Genomic DNA, 18567 nt, shown 5'->3' on the forward strand with positions numbered 1-18567 from the left:
GATGGGCTTAAAACGCGTAGTAAGCAAGTGTAATGATAAAGATGGTCAAAGGGAAAAAGAATATTTTCGGGTAGAGGTTACTATTGCAAAAGCGTAAAGTTTATTCTTTATTGCTGTTCTCTTGACCATATACTTTTTAACAGCGTTGTCTCGAAAAAGCATATTCAAATCAATTTACATAGATAATTGCATGCCTATTGCCAGACGATGTTGAAATCTTAGACGCGGGGGATGGGAGTCTTAAAATGCGTCTTCACCGCAAATTACATTGCAAGGTATTTCAAAATATTTTGTCTTTTCTTCATTTAACAGAAAAACGACTGAGCATGCTGAATGGAACGAATGGCTTTTTCCCAGATTATACTGTGCAACCTTACATGAGGTTAGTCTTCAGTTTTCCTTTATTATGTGTTTTGTTTGTTCGTGTTGATTATTTTTGTTTCCATTAGTGATGCCTCGATTGAATTAATTTCAGCTATTGGATTTAAAATGGTGCAGGCACGGCGACTGACCAAAATGCAATTTAGGTGGTATTGATTTTAGCGAATGACTGGAGATTTCATGCAAAACAAATTTTATTCGGAGAAAGAAAATGAAAAATGTGAGATTTTTCAGAAAATTGATAGGGAAAAAATATTTCTCAAAGAATTATGGAGTGGTAGTTACGGCACTGAGAAAAAGTGCTAAAATTTCTATGAATATCTATTTGATATTCTGATGGCGGATTGGTGGCCGCCCACGCTAGAGCTCTAAAGGAAGCGGGACAATTTTCCATCGGACTGGAATGATAGTTGGCCTTTGATGTGCCGCATCCCAGTCGAGTTCAACTACCCCACCCACAAACCTGGAAATATTTCAGTTGGACCCGCCAATCCCCGAAATAGAGGGCTGGGAAATCCACGATGCGGTCTAGTGAAATTTCGTAAACTAAACTTTCCAGTATGTTGAGAATTTTTCCGACCTTCAGAGCTTTAGCGTGTCGGATTAAAATTTTTGAATTTAATAGCAACGTAGTAAAGTAAAGGTAGGGAGTATATAAATTAATAGCCAATTTTCAGACCCTGTAATATCTTTTTCCGCGCATCAGTCTTTTTCAAATGGACTACACACGCAGACTTGAACCAGTTGGATATCTAAAGTTACGCTTTTTTAGTTTACAGTTATGGCATTTAATAGTCGAAAATCTTTTTTCACAAAATGCAAAATGATCTTTTAATGTTCTCACCATACAGATTTTATAAGAACAGGGTACAGGGTGTTTTAAAGTCCGCAAAGCTTTAAAATGTTCTTATCTTATTCTTAATATTTTGGCCGTCGAAGCCTTATGTTCTTATATAGTTGTTCTTATAAAGAAACCTGTATGCTGCCAGTTGGTTAAAATCAATGTAAAAAAGAGGATTCGGAAAAAAACTCTACAGGATGGAAAAAAAAGAACATGCTTAGAAAAGAAATTTTATTGCAATAGTTTTTATTTTATACTGGTAGACTAATTTGATATGCAGTATCCAGCTGTGTTTTTTCTCCATTTTACCTTCAAAATATTATTCCGTTTTTTTCAGACCTCCTTCTGGCTTCTTGCATCATCTTAATTAACTAAGAAACTTAAAAAGGAGTCTCTTTTTGTTACGCTTCCCCCGTAGTATTTTACCCGAAATTGACTTCAATCGTCATTTTGCAATCAATATCTCGAACTTCAATAATGCCTCTTTCGCATGTCCTATGTGTGGAATCTATCTGAGGTAGTTTTTCACAAATTTATTTTTTCCATTGACAGACAAATAAAAAACACTTCAAATTTAGGCAAATATAACTTTGCTGTAATTTTGGTCACATTTTTTACACGAAAATATCTTTAAATTACTTTTAAAGATTACTATGATCTAAAGTAACTTTTCAACGGTAGTTTGTTAAAATTTGTTAAAATTGAACCATTTGTTGAAAAATGGCTAGCAAAACAGGAATTAGCGCACCCCTAAAATAAATGGACTTGAATTTGGAGAATAAAAAAGAAGGATGGTACTGCCTGGGTGGGTGGATCCTCTTCCCACACTGAAAGGGTGCCGCCAGTGCGTTGGTGATTCTTAGAAAAACATGGTATCTTTCATAGTATTTTAATAAGTCTGTTACGGATTTTAGAGGGAATATTCAAAATAAAAAATAGATTTTATTGTTAATAAAACTATTTATGATCCTTACTTATCCTTGAACCATATGCAATAACACTGATTTCAAAACTTTAAAACTACCTTTGCAATACAAACTATTTATCATACGAACGAACGTATTATATGTTTAGGAGGAGACCCATATTTGGTTTGGTTCAGTGAAATACCAAAGTCGTATTTATATGATAGAAGAGAAAATAAGAATTGAAGTTGTTTCCTTATGAATCTTACTTCTTCCCTTTTTAAATTTTAATAAAAATAATGCATCAATTTAATGAAATGCTCTACTGGTAGTATTACAGGCCGGTTTGTAGTGTGCTACTGAAGTTTATTCACGATAAGTGAATCCTTGATTATCGAACGTTATCACTGTGAAAAGATTTCTCAAAAATAATCATTCAGTCAAAAGATATCAAACAAAGTTATAAGCTGATTGACGTCTAATAACGTTTTTTGGGGTCAATCACTTATTAACTTTGTAAAAATATTTTAGTGAAATTTCTTCACAGTGATGACTTCCTAAGATCAAAGAATCTCTCCAGTGAAAATGAAAGTTATAGCACTTCTCTACAAGATCTTCATTTTTTTCTTCTTCATTTTCATGTTCGTTTTTAGAATCTTTTTAAAGATTTTTTTATTTCAAATTGTTCCACTCACAAATATCTCTCCAACGATACCAAATTTATAAAGATTGAAGAATTCCTTCAAAAGTTAAAGGTAAATGAAAAAAGAGTGCAAACTTATCGTGAACAGACTTTAGTAGATACTCAAGAGGGATGAAATTTTTTGATGATTCTCCAGCTCAGTGATAAGTAACCTACAGGATACTGTCATATTGAAATCTTTCACTTTCCTTTGCAATAAAATTCACGAAACAAAGATACATCCAGATTTTGCAAAAGAAAAACAACAATTCTTTACATGGTCATAATTTTCTGTTCGTTCTTCTCCTAAATGGATTTAATGTAGATTCAAGGGAAGCCAAGAAATGAAATTTGCCATATTGCACCTTTCCACAATTAGTTATTAGATAGAGGCTGTATTTTATATTTTACGTCGACAACCCAATTATCTAGGACTTTTAAACAGTCTTTTGATTGCTATCCACGGGGTCCACGGCCAACCGGTTTGGCTATCAATGGATTGAAAGGACTGGAACTAGAAGGGACTGGGCCTCGATCCAGGAACCCCTGGGTTTTAGGGTTACCACTTTAGACCACCCAATCGCTCCTTAGATTCAAGGTTCGAGGTTTTAAATGTTAGAGGCAATTAGGGTGTCAGTCCACCCACTAAGCATTATTCACAATTATAAACACATACACTCAACTCTCTCTATTCGAATCTCTACGATTCGATATGTAATGATCTCTGTTCTTCGAATCTTTCTCTAATTCGAATAAAATCTTTGATCCTTCGAATATCGAATTAGAGAGGGTTAACCGTAAAAGTAAAGGTCTTCTTTAATCAACGAACTTTCGGTCGTGAAGAATATGATGAACCTGAGGTTAAAAAATCAGTTTATTTATTCTCACGAAATCGGAAAAAATCGGTTTATTTATTCTCACGAGAACGAAAAAAATCAGTTTCTTCATTCTCACGGAAACGGAAAAAAATCAGTTTAAAACCTCACAAATTCACTGAGAGATTATCAAACTTAAAATATGGTTTTTACTTTTTATTTTTATTTTCCACTTTTTATCTTTTTTGGACGATCAAAATACTGTTAGGAAAATCCCTTTCCGACAAACCTGATGGTATCTTTGATGGTATTGCAGCTGGCACGCAACGTTACGTTGTTTGGGAAGTCTTTTATGGGGGAGTACTTAGGAAAAAAGGGTACTGGACCTTATTCAGCTCCGCCAGTCCTATGTAGAGTCAAGGAAAAAGACAAACAATTGAAAAATAGTCCCGCGTAAAGGACTTGAGTCATTTTCGGGAAAATCCAAATATTTGGAACTTTAGTCTCGTCCAGTGTAAATTTTTTCCCAAATTTCTGCAAAAATTAAAAAAAAGATTTCCCCCACGTCGGGTCCACTTCTCTTTTTTAAATGACACACTGTATTTCGAAAATGTTCTTACAGGATGAGATATCTTTTCTGGGTCATCATTGTAAAATATGCTGACATTTCTTTCAATGCTAAACCCCCTTGCTGCGGTCGAACGTGGTCTAATAACGTGGTCAAGAGCTTACAGTAGCTTTAAGGGAATTTTAAGGGTTGGGCCTTTTGTTCTCTATGTTTTAGTGGTTTTCTTTGATTTTAACCGTTATGTTTAAATATTAATAAGTGGGTTTTTAAGTATGCTGTTTTTCTTTTACTTACTCGCGTGGATCCCTTATTAGCGAATTTATGTATTTACACTTTTGAGCATGGTGGAGTGACTGAAACGTTTTGAAAAAACCCGCAGTTGTGACCCGCGAAATTGTGGACGGTAAAAGTGCTTGTTTACCATCATCCTCAGTCAATCAGGATCTAGACAAATCAAAAGCTAACCGTTTCAGTCACAGAAAAATACAAACACATAAGACACCCCTGTCTCACAGCCCCACTGGAATTTTTTTCCTCAGTTTGATAAAAATTCCTATTGAAATCCCGATGGGAATAGAAATTTTATTGTTTCAAGGTTAAAGCATCCAGTGAGGATGGATTTGGAGTGCAATTTCTAAACATTGGATCTCGAATTCCCAGTGGGGCTAAAATTCCAGGGTATTTTCCCACCGGGGACGAAATTTTTGCCAAATTTTCCAGTGGGGCTGGGGTCCCAGCGGGTCTGTGACACAGGAGTGTTTTAAAGATTTTAACAGTCTTGCGATGGCTTTCACTTTGTTCGGGGGAGAATTAGGGAACTAGAGATTTGAGCTGGAACACCTAGTTTTCAAGTCTTTTAGATTTTTAAATCTTCAAAGAATATATTATCAAGTCATTGTCATCATGATGATCAAAATATTCAAAACGAATATTTTAAATAATTATGAAATATACATGAGAAACCGAAAATCAGGAAAGGCGGAGGTATTTTAATTTCTATATATATTATTTAGTATCTATCTTTCATAACGTTGAAAATATTCCTCTCGAGTATAAAAATAATTTTGTGTATAGTGTGTCCGGAAAAAGTTATTAAAATAATTTCATAATAATAATTGATAATATTAATACTAATAATCAATTCCCAAAAAAGTCAAATAGGTTTTGAGAAATTTGAACCAAGTAACAAAAATTTTCTACGAATATTTGCAGACTGCGTCACAGTGATTTTTTTAGGTTTGGCAGGTCCATCCAAGATATTTTCAGGCTTAAGCACAGACAGTTAAGCCCGACTGGGGATGTGGTACATCATAGGCCACCTAAATCATTTCTCCCCGATGGGAAATTGGCCCGCTCCTTTAGAACTTTAGCGTGGGCGAGGTACTCTTGAAATATTGCGCGTGTATTTTCAAGAAATTTAAATGGTCTCGTATCTCAAGGTGTGAAATACAAACCATAAATTATTCATCCTAAAATTCCTTGAGATGGTCTTATAAAATATATTGGTATTCAAAATAGAAAATATATTGCCCCTTTTCCTGTGTGAAATATTTTGACTTTTGATTACAGTTTTGAAATTATAGACTTTTCGTTTTCACACGTTTGAGATTTCCGAATATATTGTAGAATTATTTTCAAGTAGCTTGGTCTTTTTCTCAATACCAACCGCCAAAATGATTTACTTGGTGGTTATACTTTCCACATACCGTATTCATGGTCCAAAGATCTACCCTAGTCTGTCTGTATTAGAAATGCCTCCGGCCGGATGTTCCCCAAAAATGTTTGCCTTATTTTTTTATGAGAACAGTGAGGGCTCAAAAAACAAAATTATTAAGTAAGAACATTTCAAGCAAATCGAGGACTTAAAAAAAATAGAGGATAAAAAAAATCGGAATTATCGCTCTCAAAATATGGAATAAAAAAGAACAATTTGCTGAGGCTAAAAGCTTTGAGTAAAACAAACATATACACTCCTTACACTTTTTATAAGAGCACTTTAATAAGAACAATGAGGCTCAAAAATGTCAAATCAATAAGTATAACTGAGCATCATGAAAAAATTACTAGTTCTAATAAAACAAGTGTAGCAGGCCCGGCGGAACAACTGTAAAAGTGAGGAAGCTGAAGGCTCAAAATGAGATAAAATTTCTTAGGGATTTGATAAAAAAATCTCATTTGCTCAAAAGTAGGGAGGCTAAAGTCTCCCCATCCTCCCCGCTTCCGCCGGGCCTGTGTAGGTTAAGGAGTAACGGGGTGATTGTACTGCGGTTCAGCTGATGTGGTTGGCATATTGCAATGTCTTTTAGTATCGCTATGTCACAGGGAAAAAGATGGTAAAATTAACATGGTCCAGTGAAATATTTGATAATATTGCTTAATTTGTTAAGTAAATATTATACAGTTTTTGATTTGGGCCGCCATTTTGTTTAAAAAAAAACACCTGTTTAAATTTGCGAAATTATTTTATTCTTCATTTTTGATTAATGATAATTTTCGCATCCTTTTCATATTATAAATACGCATTCCTTTGTCATAGATTTGTAAGGATGAATTTATTTGAATTTCTGTTTAATCAGACGTTTTAAACATCAGCATTAAATTGTTTTAAGTCCGAGACTAGCCCACTGGCCATTAATCATTTTTTTGAATTCTCTAAAAAGCACAAAAAGTCATACAATTATACTTGACTTGTCATAAGCATTGAAATAGTCCTTAGGAGAAGAATCCATTTAAATTTATCTCATATTGTTTGTATACATCGTACGCTCATTTAAAGCCCTTCTAAAATCTACACTTCAAATCGTGTTTCTGATCTACGCCATTAGAAATGCGCCAAATGTGTGATGGATAGTATTGGTAGTATACACAAACTATATAAGAACATAACCCTTCAAAATGGCCAAAATGAAGAACAATTTAGGAACATGTTAAGGCTTCGCAGACTCGAAAACAGCTAATTTCTTAGGAAAATGGACAAAAATGCAGAAAAAGTGGGGAAAATAAGAACATTTTGAGAACATTTTTAGGCATGAAACTCAAAAAGTTAAGATCATCCGTAGGCTTAAAAAATTTTGGATGTTCTTATAAATAAAAAGAGGGTAAGTCATTTACGGTGACTAGTTAGGAGATTTCCGCTTTTTGAAACATTGATTCTTTTTTCTTCTCCAGATCGATATTCCAGAAGCAGATGTACCCAACAGGTAGCAATTCCAAAATGTCTAATTACTCAAAAATGAACTCGCCAACCTCCACCGTACCAAAGTCACCACGAATGAAACAATACAATCAATCCTCCTACTCCTCACCTTCCTCAATGTCGGTCAGTGCTGGAAGCACGGGTGGTAATGGTTCTGCCAACATGACGGGCGGTGGCGCCCTCGATTATAATTACAATAACATAGGAAGTACGTATAATACCGCGTCATCAATGTACAATCAGCAACCAACCAATGGTGGTTCAGATCCAAATCAAATGCTGAACGGTGATTCGTCACCTATCAATAATGCATCACCTTACAGCGCATGCTCCCTCTCCCCAGGTTCTACACCGACTACATATCAAAATGGCAGCACGAGTAGTGTGGTAAACAATTCATGGCCATATCAAGGTGCTGGCATGAGTTACAATGATGCCAGCTCACAATTGGCCTCATCTTATAACCCGAACAGACAAAGCCCAAACAGCACATACAATACCTCAAATCCCTACTCCAGTTTGAACAGCGGCATGTGGGGCACTATGGGGTCAACAGGTGGGGGCGTGGCTGACCAATCATCACATATGGCTCAAAACGCGGCCGCAACTGCTGAACACTCAATGAAAGTTGCATAATATTGTCTCCTAAAATAAAGGAAAAAGACCGGATCCAGTAACAGATCTTTTGGTTTTAGCCTGTATACAGATTAAGATAGAATTGAAAGAACAAGTATTGACAGTTGACAGTTCTAGCCCCAATTAATAAATATTTCAATGATAAAAGATTCCATGGATTTGATCGAAATCGATTACAGACATCGATATTGCCAAAGCTTGGTATCCCACAAGGACATCCAACATTCTGGAAGTTATAAATTTGAACTATGGCTTTTAAGTAAGTAAAAGTTTGGACAATATGTGTATTTTTACTGATGAACTTATGAGTTACTGTATGGCAATTTTATGCCTTTTTTAGAAACAAAAGCTTTGTTTGGTTTTGGCATGAACAAAAAACGTTGTTTGCCGGAGTGAGATATAAATGGCTACGTATTTGTTTTAAAAAAAATCAAAAATGTTGATACTATAAGATATTGTATGAACTAAAAAACTATTATAAATAAATACAAATTTTATTTTCTATCTATTCTCATTACACGCTTTTTTTTATAAGAATGGTGTTTTTCATCATGAATATTCTTAACTTTTTGGGAACAATTATCCTGAAATATTCTTAAGGTATTCTTAGGTTTAGATCCAAGATCTAGCATGTAGCACATACCTCAAGCAAAAATTTAGCATTTTTGTGGAACCTTTTAACATTGCTGGGTATAGTGATTGCCAATTAAATGGTAAAATATTCTATAATGGCATTCTTAGCTTCAGTTACCAAATTCCATGATGGTGGTATTCTTAGCATATTCTTAATTTTTTGGCCAATTCCATCATAAATATTCTTATGAAGTATATTCTTATAAAAAAAGCGTGTACTGTAATATTATTGGTCTTAAACTTTCAAATTGAAATCTAGGCTTGAAATTTGCGACGACTGATAAAGCTTAAAATGTTTTTGTATCTATGAAAATACATACCGTACTTACCTTACTTAACAATCAAAAGCGCCAAAATACATACCGCACTTGTAACAATCTAAAAGTTCCCTTGACAATCAAAAGCGCCGAAATCTCAAAAATTCAAATATTACTGCGGTATATTCACTTTTTTTGCGATTTTGACGCTTTTAATTGTTAAGGGAACTTTTGGATTGTCATAGGTAAGTACACATCCCCTTCTCACAGACCTGGTAGAATTTTTTCAGCCAGTGGGGATAAAAGTAACGGACTGAAACTCGATGGAGATTGATATCCCCATATTCTTTATAACTGGGAGTTTCAAATCTTTGTTTTCAAGTCAGAAAGTTCAATGGGCTGGGGAGAAAAGCATGATATTTTGCAGGGAGGATTGGTTTATTTGAATATTTTCAGCGGGGACAAAATTTGGAGGATGATTTTCCACCAGGGACGACTACGTTGGCCACTTTTTCCAGTGGAAAGGGGTTCCAATGGGTCTGTGAGAAGGGGGTGTGAGTACGGTACAATTCGTTTGTTTAGAAGAACAAGAAACTTTGGAAGAAGCGTTTAAAAATATTTAACTATGAAACTCTCATATTTTTTTCACCGTGAATTTTCCGAAGAAACAACGGTGATTTTCTTCAACTTTTCATGTGCTTGCTTCAAAAAAGTTCCTAAACTTCTTCTGTAATTGTAAATATCTAATGACTATTTAATTAATTTATTACCAGAAAAACTGTTTTAATTATTTATTACCAGATAATTTAAAAAAATTTTCGGAAAAATTCTGAAATTTTTTTTTTTGTTCTCACTTTTTTATTATGAATATGATTTTACGTTGAGTTTGATATATTATGTGTCTATAATTTTTATCATTTGGAATTTTATTTGTATATATCTGAATTGTTATTGATGTAAAAAAAGTATAGTTATCCAACCTAATGGCTTACTGACTTAATCGTTTACACGTTATTTTATAAGACTAGTCAGTGCTGGCTCACTTTCGCCACGCATAGACGTGGTAATTATTCGTACTTGAATGTGCATCATTAGATGTACCTTAAGGGAAGAAATTTGACGGATGGCAGATTTTTAGATTCAAAATCAAGGTGAAAACATTGATATTATTTTAGGGGGTAAATTGTTAAAATTCGGACATAAAATGAAAAAAAATTAAATATGGTGGGAACTTAATTTGGCAGATTTCAGACAAATCCGCAAAATCCGCGGAAACAAAATTTTCTTCCCGCCAAAATTTCGTCCCTTAAGGTACAGGGTGTCCCTAATTAAAGTATCGAGTCGAAACACAACTATGAGTAGAAAACTTTATGTGCGTGTTCACAAAATTGTATTTTAAGCTCTCCCTCTTTTTTCTTTGTCATTACGATTAATTTATACGTTGTAACTACCTTTTGTAATAAGCCTGTGTGATGGAGAACGTTCTTATATTTTAGCGATAACACACACAAACTTTTCTACTCAATCGCATGTTCAAACTCGATACTTTAATTAGGGACACCCTGTATAGAAATTAACCTAACAGGACTGAGATAAAATTGATGATTTTTTTGTGCAAATCATCTCAAATCGGGACCCTTTAAGAGGTTATATTTTAGGAAGCCTTTCAGAGCGTAACAAACAACAGAAAAAGCCAGAGGTCTTTATACAGATTTCAGTAAGTTTGAAAATATGTGGCAAAGATGGTCCTTTAATTTTTTTCTCTTTTAATGATATTCAACACCTGAAAATCTTAACAAGAAAAAGACCCGGGGGTACTAGCATTGCCGATCAATGGGGGTGTCCACTGAATTTCGAAAAATGAACCTAACGTGGGACTCATTTCACTGAAAAAAAGAGACTGAATGGGACTGATATTCCAAAATTCCCTTCCCTCAAAAAGGTATCCTACGAGGGACTGATTTTTCTATTGGTGTTTTTGCGACCCTACCCGCAGGTAGGCTCTTTGAGGTGAAAAAAAGGTATACTGACCAGCAGCACAACCCCGTACCCTTTTGACCCAAGTACCTACCCCCGAGTAAAAGACCGCTATTTTGATTAAATTTTGATTAAATTCTATATTTGTTGAAGCAATGCTTTCATCCATCAAAAGAGTGCTTAACCAACCGAAGTTAGAAGCGTTATATCGTAGTTAAAGTAATGAAAATTATTTTTTCAATACTGGCAGTTTCATGTTTTTACAAACAATCCTCAGTTGAAAATAATTTTTTTAAAAAACTAGAGTTCCGTTGCTCTTACAAAAAATAACATTGCAGGGTCTTCGTCAAAAATTGACGTCATTTTAGTCCTTGGTGTCGTGAACTTTTAAAGTTTTTTTTTTTTTTTTCGTTTCTCTTTAATCACCAAAAATATGGTATAATATACTAGCCGTATTGTATAAGGGTTGCGAAGCAATCCAGACTCCACCTCAATTCGCAAGTTGCTAGCAAAATAAGAGACACTCTAAAACAGTCTAAAAATCCCTCTGATAAATAAAGCCGCTATAGAGACAGGGTCGTAAGCTTACCCTGAGTTTTCAAAGAAAATAGTAACCTCTGAAGACAAATAATAGAAATTTTATCGCGCATGTGTCAATCTAATCACTGTAGAAAAAATCAAAGATGAAGAGCAAAATATTACCATATTAATGTCTAGCAGACTGTATCAGTATGCAGTTTACTATTTACGAATTCCCTAGAAACCTCCAAGTGTAGTTGAAATGAGTTTATTTCGAAAGAAATCTTTTACATGATCCCCAAATGTATAACAGTAATTACTAAACTTTTAATTATGGAAATGTCACTTTAATTGAATCGAAATAATAGACAGACTTTATGTTATGATTCTCTATCACTGACTCTTTTTACAAAGCATTGATGACTTTTTGTAAGTTGTGTTTTCAACGACGGGAATAAAAATATCGACTATGACGCTCATCCAAGATCTTGGATGGTCCTCATGGTTACTTTTGTCTTCGCTGATTGCGCGATGAATAGAATCTCGATTCGTCGGCACAGCGTTGTAAATATATGATTTTGAACTGTGCTTTTCACGGTATCGTAAGCTAAGAGCCTTAATGCCCCAAACACACCACATAATCTACGGAGGCACAACACCCGCCGCCGCGCATCGCTCTTTTTTTCCTTCTAGTTATTCTAGTGTAAATGGTGCCTTAATAAATCGAACATTTTTATTCGAATCACAAATCGTCTGTCAAAATCATCAAAACATAAAAATAAAACAAAAACAAAAATGTACAAAGATGGCTTGTTGGTTCTTGGGCAGTTTTGATTTGTTTCTTGACAAATTGACAAATTTGATTACCTCCGTACTTCTTTATCATAGAATATCCACTTGGTTTTGCAAGGTATATAAGTTTCGTTCATTAAAAGAGCACTCCTCCCGCCCGCCCGCGCGACTTGCAAAAACCTCTCATTGATTGACCTTATTTGATACTTGATACTTGCTGTTAAAAGTCAAGGGATGATGAAGATCCTTTCTGTCAACGTTCAAACTAATTTTTTTCATATAACAGCAAAATAAACATTTAAAATCGAAGAACCACTGCTTAGATTGCTTAGATGCGTGCCGCCCGCGCGGCAATTTGATCAACTTCAGATTCTAAGTCCGTGTTTCGGCTTCCGGTAATTTTGTTGCTGTTCACTGTTAGGGTACACCATTTTAAAATGGCATTTTTCGCAGTCCTAGCTACCAAACCGAGAAAGTTTCTGTGGCTTCAAGACAAACCATTCAAGGTCATTTTGATAAAATCATCGGTTTGGAGATGTGATTTATATAGCAAATTTTATAGCAAATTTTCGCTTGGGATAGAAGTTAAAGGTACGTGCACAATATAGCAAAACTGCTTCGCTCATAAATTCGCTTCGCAATAACTCTTGTTTGAAAAAATAATTTACACTTAAAAATTTCGTTTTTATTTACTTTTTTTTATAGACTAACAAACGAGTTGGAGTGACTTCGCTTCCCCGGGGGCGGGCTCATAGATCCGCTACAGGGCCTATCCGTATGGAAGTATGATATGCCCTAGGGAAAGCCAGGTCATCTCGCTTACCCGTATAGAATAAAAAAGGGAATCACCTAGGATGAGCCCGCTGATATGTGTCACTTAACAAAGAAACTGTGATTCCCTGACCTATATGGGAGTAAAACCTCGATAGAAATCAAAATCAAAACAAAAGGTAGCAAAAACCCAGGAGTAAGATCTCAAAAAACCAACAACATACCTCAAAAAATCAAAACAAAGTATAAGAGAGGGGTTCCAAGAGAGGGATACTCTGGTCTGGTTGGTGTATGTAGAGAATTAGCTGCAATAACTGAGGATAAACATAAGGCCTAGAGACACAGACAAGGGGAGAGCGGGGGTAGAGTGAACTTGTTCACGTGACGGCATTTTGAAATCAGTTCATTCCTGGAATTCAAAAGCTTGTCCGGGTTCGGAAATGTAGCGATTTCAAGCTTCTCCGCGAGACAAAGTGAGCATTTCAGCGACGAACGGTTGAACGGTGGGCACTGTCGGATGGTTTTCCATGCGATTTTTGGCGATAGGTTTTTTCGTTTTAACCTCCAAACTTCTTTTGACAATTCCGTCTCTTTTTCGTAGCGGTGGTTTGCGAAAGAAGACTTGTGGTTTGCGAAACGTTTTTTGAAAGCAGGTTCGGCAAGTCCGATATAAAACTTCTCGTCGTAATCTGGTTCTTCCTCGCATGTTACCGTGGCTTGGTATACTGATCGCTCAACTAAACACGATCCGTTCAAGGGACAGTTGGCTTTTACCCTGCAGTTACATAGTCGGTTGTCTACGTTCTCGTTTGCTTCGTCTTTCAGGATGTTTTTATTGTGACTCTGTATGATATTTTTCATGTTTTTGGTGCAACTATAGCTGACTTTGACAGTGTTACGTTACATTCAATTTGAATGACGGAACTTTCAAGCCGTACTCAAAACCAGACAACAAGATTCAATACATCAACAAACAGTCAAACCATCCACCGAACGTGATCAAGCAAATTCCGAAAACTATCGAACAAAGACTGTCTAACCATTCATCGAACGAGCACATATTCAACCAAGCCAAAAAGCCGTATGAAAAGGCACTGAAAGATAGTGGTTACAGCATCCAGCTATCCTACAATCCTACCATCGCAAATAACAATCGTACAAATAACCGTAAGCGTAAAATCACTTGGTTCAACCCCCCGTACAACCAGAACGTCGAAACGAAAGTTGCACGAAGGTTTCTGCAACTCATAGATAAGCACTTTCCAAAACACCACAGACTCAACAAAATATTCAACCGCAACACTGTCAAAGTCAGCTATAGTTGCACCAAAAACATGAAAAATATCATACAGAGTCACAATAAAAACATCCTGAAAGACGAAGCAAACGAGAACGTAGACAACCGACTATGTAACTGCAGGGTAAAAGCCAACTGTCCCTTGAACGGATCGTGTTTAGTTGAGCGATCAGTATACCAAGCCACGGTAACATGCGAGGAAGAACCAGATTACGACGAGAAGTTTTATATCGGACTTGCCGAACCTGCTTTCAAAAAACGTTTCGCAAACCACAAGTCTTCTTTCGCAAACCACCGCTACGAAAAAGAGACGGAATTGTCAAAAGAAGTTTGGAGGTTAAAACGAAAAAACCTATCGCCAAAAATCGCATGGAAAACCATCCGACAGTGCCCACCGTTCAACCGTTCGTCGCTGAAATGCTCACTTTGTCTCGCGGAGAAGCTTGAAATCGCTACATTTCCGAACCCGGACAAGCTTTTGAATTCCAGGAATGAACTGATTTCAAAATGCCGTCACGTGAACAAGTTCACTTTAAAAGTTCACGACACCAAGGACTAAAATGACGTCAATTTTTGACGAAGACCCTGCAATGTTATTTTTTGTAAGAGCAACGGAACTCTAGTTTTTTAAAAAAATTATTTTCAACTGAGGATTGTTTGTAAAAACATGAAACTGCCAGTATTGAAAAAATAATTTTCATTACTTTAACTACGATTAAATTCTATAAAAGGTTAAAGCATTTTACTTCCCCACTGCAGATTATATTGAAGCAGCCTCGACTTCAGCATTAAAATGAAAAGAAAAGATAAAATAGAACTGTGGAAGTAATTTAAAAGCATTGTAAACTTGGACTTTATTTACTGTTTTTGGCCGTTATAGGCCTTCTTCAAAGGATCAAGGAAGGATCCGGAAAATTTGAATACAGATTTAAATTCAGTAAATATTATAAGAATTTCATGTTATGATTTTATAATAATACAATAATAACTGGTTTGGAGGTCAATACGGTAAAATATTGACCGCAGCCGAAGTACAGACCGAGCTTGCGAGGTCTGTGCGCAGGATAAGGAGAAAACAGTTATATTATTGTGTTTATTAACTGGTGAACATTCTTTGTGTGTTTCTGGCCAAAAAAATGCATTTTCCACTCATTTTCCATGATTTTTTCGTTTCTTTTTTACCCAATAAATCATGTTCAAACTGACGAAACAAATTTCCTTTTTCAAAATCATCGTCAGTTTGACCAAAGCACTGAAGTGGTCTTTACCGTATTATATTGACCGCTAGAGAACCAATCAAAATAGCGCATTTTCTTGTATTGACCGGCTTTTAATACAACCAATTAATAAATAATAGAAAAGACCCTCATATTGCATTTTATTTTTATTTTTCCATTTTTCAAACTTTTTAAATCCTTTATATTATTCTCCTTGGAAGTATTTTCCCTATGTCTTTTATATAGCTTCTTGATATAGCATAAATACATGCTATGAAGTTTGCAACACTAAATCGAGACAGTCTTTAAAACAAGGCGAGGAATACAAGAAAGTCCTATTTTCTATTTCAATTATAAAAATTCATTCAAAAAATTTTTACACTCAGAGATTGCATTTTTGGATGTATGTTTTGTAAAAAAAATGAAAACAATAAACAATAAATAACTGAAAAATATCCGATGTTTGATTGGTGGTATTTTAATGTGTGTCCGGTGGTTGAAACTGTCCGAAAATTGAATGCATCTAGAAGCATTTTCTGTGGACGATGGATGGACCAGATTCGTCGTATTCTTGTTTGGAGATCCACATCTGTTGGAAGGTGGAGAGCGAGGCCAAGATGGATCCTCCGATCCAGACGGAGTATTTTCTTTCTGGTGGAGCGATGATCTTGATTTTCATGGTTGGTGGAGCAAGGGCGGAGATTTCCTTTTGCATACGGTCAGCAATACCTGGGAACATGGTCGTTCCTCCAGACAAGACGGTGTTGGCGTACAAGTCCTTACGGATATCGACGTCACATTTCATGATGGAATTGTAGGTGGTTTCGTGGATACCAGCAGATTCCATACCGATGAAGGCGGGTTGGAAGAGGGTTTCTGGGCATCGGAATCGTTCGTTTCCAATGGTGATGACTTGTCCATCAGGCAATTCGTAGGATTTCTCCAAGCTAGAGCTTGATGCAGCAGTTTGCATTTCCTGTTCAAAGTCCAAGGCGACGTAGCACAATTTTTCTTTGATGTCACGGACGATTTCACGTTCAGCAGTGGTGGTAAAGGAGTATCCACGTTCGGTCAAGATTTTCATCAAGTAGTCGGTCAAATCACGTCCAGCCAAATCGAGACGGATGATGGCGTGGGGAAGAGCATAACCTTCGTAGATTGGGACAGTGTGAGAGACACCATCTCCAGAATCCAAGACAATACCGGTGGTACGTCCAGAGGCGTACAATGATAAGACAGCTTGGATAGCGACGTACATAGCTGGGGAGTTAAAGGTTTCGAACATGATTTGGGTCATCTTTTCTCTGTTAGCTTTAGGGTTCAATGGAGCTTCGGTAAGGAGGACGGGGTGTTCTTCTGGTGCGACACGGAGTTCATTGTAGAAAGTGTGATGCCAGATCTAAATAGAGAGCGACAATCACTTTTATTATTTTTTGGATATGAAATCTCTGTGTCCACTAATATAAGAACACTTTCATGATTTGTTTTGATACACAAGTTGAAAAAATATATATAACAGTTGATTAAACCATATTCACATACCATGAAAGCTTTTACCCAAAAGAAACTTATCTATTTCTACTTGATTTAACTCATCATCGAAAATTATCACTGGCCCTCCTCAGTGGACCCTGAATTCACGCAACAGAAAAAGCCCATTCATCCATTCCCACAAACTCAGGGAGGGGCCATCAATAGTTAAAGTTCATCCAGAAGTAAATAAATAAAATAAAGGGTAGTGTGGAGTCTAAAAAGGCTATTTCTAAACAGATGTTAGACGGGGTGTGGCATGTTCAGTTTCAGGTTTAATTTAGAATTATCAAAATAGCATTTGGCTCACCTTTTCCATATCATCCCAGTTGGTGACGATTCCGTGTTCGATTGGGTATTTCAAGGTGAGGATACCTCTTTTGGATTGAGCTTCATCACCGACATACGAGTCTTTTTGTCCCATACCAACCATGACACCTTGATGACGAGGACGTCCAACAATGGAGGGGAAAACAGCTCTTGGAGCATCATCTCCAGCAAATCCAGCTTTGCACATACCAGATCCATTGTCTACGACAAGAGCAGCAACATCATCGTCAGCCATTTTGAATTTTGTGTTTTAGAAAGTTTCGAGAAGAGGTGTGTTTTTGCTGTGTTCGTGTAGCTTTGCTCCTATAAGTAAGGAAAACAGAGTGATCGATTCAAACTTGTCAACACACATTTATACGAAAAGTGTTTATTTTGTCAAATGACATAGATGATCCGGGAAATTGGCACCTTAACGTCAAATCAACATTTTCAATACGTTTAAATGGATTCCTGAAGGGTTTATCAGGTTAGAAAATAGAGTCAAAACACTTTACAGCAATCCTTATATGGAGTTCTATAGCAAACGTGTAATGGGAAAGAAACAAAGATATGAGGGTGGACAAAACATAGGAAAGTGAGATTGTCAAGTGACATTTTGTAATGTTTGGATTAAGTCAAAATCAAAACATTGTCGAGAAGTCCTTTTTGTAAATCTCCTTTTAAAGGAGAGAAATATGAAATATGTCAAGCATCTAAAATGGCGGATTAAAAATGGTAGACTAGAGATGGGATGCGAAAATAACGTGTTCCTAAATATTTAGAACCAAACTTTAAAAACATCCCATGAAATGATAAAACAATTGAAAAAGTTTTGAAGCTCCAAAATTAAATTACTTTGCTTGATCCGAGTTGATTATTTAGCTCCGACATTTCCTACCCTAAAATATGTTGTAAAATTCAGGTTTTGGATTTTTAATCCTTGGACACCACATTTATTTTAGGTACTGCATTAGAACTAAGAATTTTTTTCACCCGGTTACTGAGACAGGGGTGTTGCAATGTATCGGTTGGCAAAAGTGCTAATTTAAAAGCACACAGTGTATATAAAATTCATTAAAACTCAAGAACTACAAAATGAGAAAAAATTATTACTTATACCCTTGATCGGCTTTCGGTGTGTATCGCTGATGTCTCTAACTGATGTAGTCTTCCCGTTTGAATGGTATTTCAAGACTCATGACATTATTTTTATATCAGAGTCGAAAACTTTAAAAACTCAT

General features: G+C 35.9%; 2 protein-coding genes across 4 annotated transcripts in view; one reads left to right on the plus strand and one right to left on the minus strand.

Moving 5' to 3' along the window:
• The window catches only part of LOC136801503 (protein lingerer-like), a 41174-nt gene extending 31281 nt beyond the window's left edge, over positions 1-9893 (plus strand). For all 3 annotated transcript variants that reach the window (XM_067058137.1, XM_067058138.1, XM_067058139.1), the window contains 2 exons: positions 313-382; positions 7361-9893. In XM_067058137.1, the coding sequence (XP_066914238.1) occupies positions 313-382; positions 7361-8024 (734 nt within the window). In that variant the 3' untranslated portion in view covers positions 8025-9893. The remainder of the gene's footprint in view (positions 1-312; positions 383-7360) is intronic.
• Positions 9894-15810: 5917 nt separating this feature from the next.
• Positions 15811-18520, minus strand: LOC136801505 (actin, non-muscle 6.2). Its single transcript, XM_067058140.1, has 3 exons — positions 18446-18520; positions 17328-17650; positions 15811-16886 (listed from the first exon to the last, which is right to left on the minus strand). Exons 2-3 carry the CDS (start codon positions 17580-17582, stop codon positions 16011-16013), a joined length of 1131 nt encoding a protein of 376 aa, XP_066914241.1. The 5' UTR covers positions 17583-17650; positions 18446-18520; the 3' UTR covers positions 15811-16010.
• Positions 18521-18567: the final 47 nt, after the last annotated feature.

The sequence above is a fragment of the Clytia hemisphaerica genome, unplaced genomic scaffold, assembly GCF_902728285.1.
Source record: "Clytia hemisphaerica strain Z4C2 unplaced genomic scaffold, Clytia hemisphaerica genome assembly, whole genome shotgun sequence".
Taxonomy (NCBI): Eukaryota; Metazoa; Cnidaria; class Hydrozoa; order Leptothecata; family Clytiidae; genus Clytia; species Clytia hemisphaerica.